Source organism: Carassius auratus, chromosome 24 (genome assembly GCF_003368295.1).
Source record: "Carassius auratus strain Wakin chromosome 24, ASM336829v1, whole genome shotgun sequence".
NCBI classification, from domain to species: Eukaryota; Metazoa; Chordata; class Actinopteri; order Cypriniformes; family Cyprinidae; genus Carassius; species Carassius auratus.
In genome coordinates, this window is record NC_039266.1 from 1,826,617 (window position 1) to 1,834,463 (window position 7,847).

At 37.1% G+C, this 7,847-nt stretch overlaps 1 long non-coding RNA gene and 1 gene segment (V, D, J or C); one reads left to right on the forward strand and one right to left on the reverse strand.

Annotated features, from left to right (window-relative positions):
* Positions 1-5,033: 5,033 nt before the first annotated feature.
* Positions 5,034-6,783, reverse strand: LOC113042053 (uncharacterized). Its single transcript, XR_003275520.1, has 3 exons — positions 6,765-6,783; positions 6,636-6,684; positions 5,034-5,259 (listed from the first exon to the last, which is right to left on the reverse strand). It is a non-coding gene; the product is annotated as an uncharacterized LOC113042053 (long non-coding RNA).
* Positions 6,784-7,355: 572 nt separating this feature from the next.
* LOC113041829 (immunoglobulin kappa variable 1-8-like) lies at positions 7,356-7,847 on the forward strand. The segment is given in 2 exon segments: positions 7,356-7,405; positions 7,495-7,847. Coding segments are annotated over 2 exon segments (402 nt in total).

Sequence of the window (7,847 nt, forward strand, 5' to 3'; positions counted from 1 at the left end):
AGGCACACACACACACACACACAGGGAGAGATTTCAAAAGTTTTCTCTTCCATCACAATCCACTAGAGCAAACATATCTGTATACAAACAAAATGGGCCTGATTGGCAAAGATGATTGACAATTAGTTTGGATTGGAGGTATTGTTAACGTAACGTATAAAGTTATCGTAAATCTAACAAAAAGTATCTTTGCTTTGATGTAACTTGGAATAATTTGGTGATTTCAATATGAAAAATGTAGACTGCAGGTTGAGTGACAGTTAAATAATAATTTGTCTTATATCACTCCAAACCCATGCCTGTGGGGAACACAAATAGTGTTGTGGTTTAATAGTTTAGCAGTTTAGTAGAAAGTTCAAGCTTCTCATATTTTCCACACAAAGGCAGTTGATGACTCTGGATGTCAAACTCTAAACTGAAAAAAAGCTTCATAAAAGTAGTTCACATGACTTATGACTTCTGAATCCATGTGTGAGTGGCCTATACAGAATTGAATTAGAGAAATCTTGACTTCCACTCTACATCTAGTAAAGTAGATCCATTTGTCTCAGTTAACAGAATTTTTTAGCTTGTTTGTTTGTTTGTTTGTAGCAAACAGAAATCGGACAAATCAGTTCCGATGCAACAAACTCAACTCTATTCTGGCGGTTTTGATTCATCAAAGTGTTACAAGTTATCAAACAAGCGCATCAAAGCACATTTTCGCAAATAGACGTCAGTTAGTCATGCGCTAATTAGCATATTTATGACGTAAGTGCGTCGTATTGTATTGCTTCCCTATGCTCACATACTGCAGACAACAGTCAGACAACATAATGAATATTACAATGACTGAAACGCGGTCCATTAAGACTACACAACCAGCTCTCAAACATTAATCTGCACTAATGAAATCAAATACATATACGATAAAGTCAGTGGTTGTGTCGTGACTGATGTCGGCTATACTTGCTTGTAAAATAGAGTTAGAAGCAACAGAATATATATATATATTTGTTAGTTTTTTTGTTTTTTTACTGAAAGTGCTCTTCCTCTCTGCGTTCGCTAGACGCAGCAGATACAGAGAGAGAGGCTCGCGCTGGGAAAGAGAGACCTCCCACTCGTGTGGCAGCACCAGAGAGTCTCAGAGATTAAATAATGATTGTCCAAAAAATCGCTAGATTTGTCGCTAGTCGCTTTTTTTTTTAATCTAGCGACAAAGTCGCCAACTTAGCAACTCCACTGACCAGCGGACCCCGCTTCAACCGTCTCACAAGTGTTGATAGGCTATTACTCATGAGGTGTAACCAATCAGATAGCGCCGTGGGCGGGACAAGTCTGCAGAGTGGTGAATACAGCGAGGAAGCGCGCCAGCCAAAGTAGCGCATTTCAAAATAAAATTGACTTTAATCAAACCATGGATCCGTGATAAGTTTTGAGATCCGTCTCGCCAATTGTGTAGTAGCTCTGATCACTTTGAGGGGGGGATAAATTTATATTAGATCAAAATAAGCAGAGGCAGGCCACATTGACCAGAAAGGGAGAAATCTCACGCATCCCTCCCGGCAAATAGCACCCTGCAAATTTATATCTTGGACAAGATGATAAAAAAAAAAAAAACAGTAATGTTATTACCGTAATGCTGGAAATACCTTTTTTTTAAAAATGTTTTTTAAAGATGTTACAATGTTATATCATAATGTTATTGTTGTTTTACTTCTTCCCTTTTAGCAATGGGAAGTTCGGTTCTTTTCCGCAAACCGGTTCTTTCAGAGAGTTCGATTTAATAAACCGGTTGAAAAAAATGGTTCACCGGTTCTTTTACGCTCTACGTAATGATGTCATTGGCAATGATGTAATGGCGTCAAGTCTATCAAACATTCAAATATAAAAAGTCAGTAATCTTAACTTTAGCCAGCTTGCGCTTCATTCAAGCCTTCGGTTTACCCACGTCAGTCTGATTCATGCTGAATCACGCTGCGCAGTATCATCAGCTCCTCGGGTCTCAAATTGGACGCGTCTGACAGAAACGGTTTACGGTTCAGTGTACTGATGATCCGAAAACCGATGCAACCGGTTCATCGGATATTGGTTTATTTTGACTCAGAGGGAGTGTCAGTCACATAAAACAAGTTAACAGCTTAAGTCATTTGTGGATTAATGCTTATTGGAGATGTGAACCGTTTCAAATGATTCAGTTCGATTTGGTGAACTGGTTCAACCGGTTCACCATGAAGAACTGGTTAAATCGAACGATTTGTTCACGAATCAAACATCACTATTCCTTTTATCTCATTTTACAATTACATTAATTTCGCAATCTGTTCCTTTGTGCCACCTGGCGGTAGTTCGTGAATGATTTTAAGACGTGACTGACTTGCAGTTAGCACCGCGGTAATACCAATTTTGGTTGTCAACCGACTGTATGTGTGCTGTTGATTTATACCAATAATGGATAATATTAAAATGTGAACTCATTAAATATTTTCTTAAGTCTCGGTGAAACAGCACATTAAACCAACTTACACCTGTTCACTGATGCAGTGTTTGCATAGAGAGTGTGTTTTACATGAGCGACACACACTTCAGTGCTCTGCATGTGTTTATAACTCTGACAAACATCAAACATGATCAACAACTGTTTCTCACTAGAACTGAACCTACAACCAACAAAAATGACTTTCATCACCATATTGATCTGGACTCTGACTGTATTATGTAGAGGTTTGTGTCTGGAAAGATATATTTGTTATTTTTAATGTAGTGAAGATATATGTTTGTAAAAGTGTTTGTGATTTCTGATCTTTCTCATTTGACAGAATCTATTGGGCAGGTGACAGTGACTCAAACTCCCTCAGTGCTGCTCGCTCAAACTGGACGATCAGTCACTGTGACCTGTAAATCCAGCAGTGATCCTACCTGCTGTTGTAGTGGAAAGCAGTGTCTCAGCTGGTACTTACAGAAACCTGGAGAAGCTCCTAAACTCCTGATTTATGGAACAAGCAGCCGTCAGTCAGGAACTCCATCTAGATTCAGTGGCAGTGGATCTAACAGTGATTTCACTCTGACCATCAGTGGAGTCCAGACTGAAGATGCTGGACATTATTACTGTCTGAGTTTACACTGCAGAACAGATTCTCATGGTGTTTGTGCAGGTGATGTTGTGTTCACACAGTGATTGTGAGTGGTACAAAAACCTCCATCAGTCAGAGTCACAGCGACTGAACTGATGCTGCAGCTGATCAAAGGAGGATCTGAAACAACATCTTCACACATGCATCTGAAATAAAAACATATAAATGATTCTATCATTCTTATTAATGGAGGTCAGAGGTCAAAGCATTAGTCGAGAGAAACATCTAGACACAAGTCCATCAGTGTCTCTGCAGAGTCTCTATCAGACCCAAAAACACAGACTCACTTTGTAAGGAGAATTAAAAGTGTTGGAAATTTGAATGATCGAATCTGTGTAGCTTTTAGAGATTATGTGATTTTATAAATCAGGACAGATTTTTATTATTATTATTATCATTATTATAGTGCCAAACAGTGTCACATGAGCTCATCAAACTGTCATCATCGTGTCTTTAACTGATAAGAACAAGACAAGAATTGTAGTTTACAGCTTTACCTGAACTTTTTGCCATTTTTGTTGAACTTATTCCTAAAACTATGAGAAAGTATACAAACCAGTATTTGATGATAAGATGATAAAGCTGTAAACTGATGAATATGAGCAAACCTGGTCTCTCTGTTTGTCGAACTGACCCTTTTCACAGAATAAAGAGTGAAACAGTGAGTGATGTTCCTCTCAGAATAGAGCAGATCTTCATCATCTTCAGAGGAGTTTGATGTTCCTGTAACACCAGAAACACTTCAAAAAACCATTAAACATCAGAACAGTGAGAGATGAATGATATGTGTCTGTCACGCATGTTTATCTTCAAAACGATTACATTAACTGTCATTTTGCATTATCGACACACTTTTTTCCTAAATAATATTGTTCAGTTGCTTTGACACAATCTTTTTTGTTTAAAGCGCTATATAAATAAAGGTGACTTGACATACAGTCTTGTATGAAATGGAAAAAGCAGAGCAGATGACTGAAAACCCCTTACAGAACAAAATATAATGCTAATGTATTGCATAATACATTTCGATATATTTGGAAACTTGTGAAAAATGTTTCAATATACAGCAATGTATGTAAGGAATAATTGACGACGGGCCGTTGAATTATTAGAAAAATAATGCACACCCGCGGTGGTGATGCGGCCACCACGCAAATGATTTTTCTAATTTTCAACTGGCCGGAGTCAATTATTCTGCTTATACTACGTTTACCACACCTCAAGACATCAATCAGATGATATATTTAAAGGGATTCGTCCAGTTTTTGTACTTAAATCGCTATTGTGAGTAGGATTATTTCTTTCGTGTCTCATCCAATGCCTCTTTTGCTAGTACCAAAACATAATTTTAAAGCTAATAGTGGAGGCTTGAGCCATTGATAGCATTCTAATGCAGTTATTAATAAAGTTTTTAGAAAGAGAGGTAGAGGGACAGAAACACACACACACACACACACACAGAGAGAGAGAAAGAGAGAGAGAGAGACCTTGTGTGAATTAGGCTAACTGTATGGGAGGCCGTTTGAGATGAAACCCATTGAAACACTCGCGTACATGTGAAACACTATATATCTGTGAATATACAGTATATGAAAGACATGTGGTTTCATAGAATCACAGTTGTTCTCAACGATTACAATCCATCAACAGCAGCTGAAACTTTAGTGAAGGAAGGACACACTGATCAATGATGCAGTCGAACACAAATGGAAGGCGTTCAGAAGCTTTATTGAATGAACAGCAATGGCAGCACATTGAAAGACTGCTTGAGTATTGAGCTGTAAATCAGGAGACTGCTGTGAATCCTGCTGCTCTTCACTGGAGAAACATCAGCACTCGGAGCTCTTGAGGAACGAGGTCTCGTGATCAGCTCCGTCATGTGTTACTCTGCAGACGAAGCGCTCGCCGGCTTCCCAGCGTGCTTTGCTGAGGCTCAGGACGCTGCTGCGGCTGTAGCGTCCGTCCCGCTCGCTCTCTGCGCTGGTCTGAACCCCCTCGGTGACCTCTGACCCGTCCAGCGTCCAGCTCACCTGCGCCCCCTGTGGAGAGTAAGAGCTGAGCAGACAGAGCAGTGCGGCTGAGTCTCCAGAGATCTGCAGAGAAGAGGGAGGCAGCAGAGACACGGAGGGCTTCACTGCGGGACCAGCTGCAACACACACACACACACACACACACACACACACACACGCACACACACACACACACACACACACACACACACACACACACACACACGCACACACACAGAGACACACACACACACACACACACACACACACACACACGCACGCACGCACACACACACACACACACACACACACACACACACACACACACAACACAGAGAGAGAAGCAGAAGTGAAAAACTGATCAGTGGAGTTTAAATTTATAAGATACATTTTGAAAAAAACATAATTCAAGAAAATGTATGTTTATATTATGATGTCGCTATATGACTTAGAAAAAAAAACTCATCATTTCATTATTAATGATACTTTTGAAATATTCATGCTATTCAGACTCACAATCATGAATATCAGCAAACTTGAGAGTTTAAATAGTTTAAATGATTAATTTTCTAAATGCTCTTCAAGTTCCTTGTTGTCTGATGACAAACACTTTATTGTTAAATGTGCCAAGATTTTAGACAAAATCATATCAAGAAATAATTAAATAGATTTTAAAGTTCTGCTATCAATACATGTAAATGCATGTAATTAATCATATAAATAAAAAAATAACATTTAAAAAAGTTTTTTAAATTCAAAAAAGTGAATAAGGATGAAATAAATGCAAAAAATACACTAATAAGATTTATTTCAGAAATAGTAAGTTACAGAACATGTGAACTTTTAACTTTTAATCTCAATCTAATAAAAAACACTGCCCACATGAAAAATAATCAGTATATTGTGATTTTGTCAAAAGGTATGGAAAACATATTAATTGCAATATTAATTTTACTTTAAAAATATTATTCTTATAAGACACTAACAATTAATAGTAATTTTCAGTGTAATTGTAAATGTATGTTATGATGTTGTTGTTTTTAAATGATCAGCAGCAGATGCAAACTTGATTCTGAACATGTTCATTAACTACATTTCTCTTTGTCTGGTGACGACGTCTACACAATTACATTTAGTATTATCAGACTTTTTCATGCATCTAAAAACATCCTAACTGTTAAATTTACCATTAATTGTAGTCAAAATTATATATATCAAGAATTAATTGACTATATATCATGTCATCTAAAGATACAATATTTTTGTACTGATAATGAGTTAAATTATTCATCTAAAATGATAAATGAGATTTAAAAAAAATAAGAAAAAAATATACAACTTAAGTAAATGAAGAAATAAATTAAATATTGCAATTATTAAAGAAACTTTACAAAAACATTTTTTATAATAAAAGGACTAATTTTAAAATGTTTTTGCAGAAATAATCTAAAAATGAATTAAAATGAATGAATCAAATATCATATAATTTAATGACAGAATTGAAGAGACTTACCGATGGTCAGTTTAGTTCCTCCACCAAAAGTGTACCACAGTGCTTCATTCTAGTGAAAGCGTCGTACAAAAACCTCCGTCACACTCAAATAAACACAAACTCCAGCAGAGAAAGAGAGAAGAGACTCACACACTGATATCAGACTCAACAGCAGCTCTTCTCAACAGCACTCAGCAATTATTATAAAAAACAGCACAAAATCTTCATCTTTAATAATTAATCCTTGTTATTACATTAAGACTAAAATCAAATCATTTGTTTCATAATCAGTCCCAAAAATCATCATATTTACAAAACACCTGTTATTTAAAGCTTTGTGATGACCGAGATTTAGAAGGTGACTCCCTTGAATGACCTTTGACCTGTTATACAGTATCATACTAGACCTATCATGGATGACATCAAATCTGTAACACAGTTATTAAATGATCTCAGCGTGAAAAACTGACTGAAACTTAACATAAAACAGTGTTTGGAGAGAGAAGCTCGACCTGAAATAAATAATTAAATAACATGCGATAAATCATGAGTGTTTGTTTCTGAAAATGGAAAAAAGTAATTTATTAGAAGGATATTAAACAGTAAATGATGAATCTGCTGTCTCCAGGTAAATGATGTGAGTGTGTTTGCATATTGATCAGATGCTTCAGTGCTCTGAGAGTGTTTATAGTGCTGTGAGTTTAACACTTCATCACTGACACACACAACAATCTTCATCAACATGACCTTCATCATCATCTTCATCTGGACTCTCACAGCGTTTGCTCAAGGTTTGTGGAGCACAAGTTTGATATCAATTCATTTCTTCAAGTATATTGTCAAAGTTTTGAGTTGATTTTCTTCTTGTTGTGTGTTTCAGAGTGTAGAGGACAGATCAGCGTCACTCAGAGTCCCTCAACGACAGCAGCTCAACCAGGAGAAACAGTGAAGATCAGCTGTAGAACCAGTAGAGATGTGTATTACAATGGTGGTTATTTTTTTTTAGCCTGGTACTTACAGAAACCTGGAGAAGCTCCTAAACTCCTGATTTATGCTGCAAACCTCCTCCAGTCAGGAACTCCATCTAGATTCAGTGGCAGTGGATCTAACAGTGATTTCACTCTGACCATCAGTGGAGTCCAGACTGAAGATGCTGGACATTATTACTGTCAGAGTTTTCACTGCAGAACAAGTGGTTACAGCTGTGCGGGTGACTATGTGTTGACACAGTGA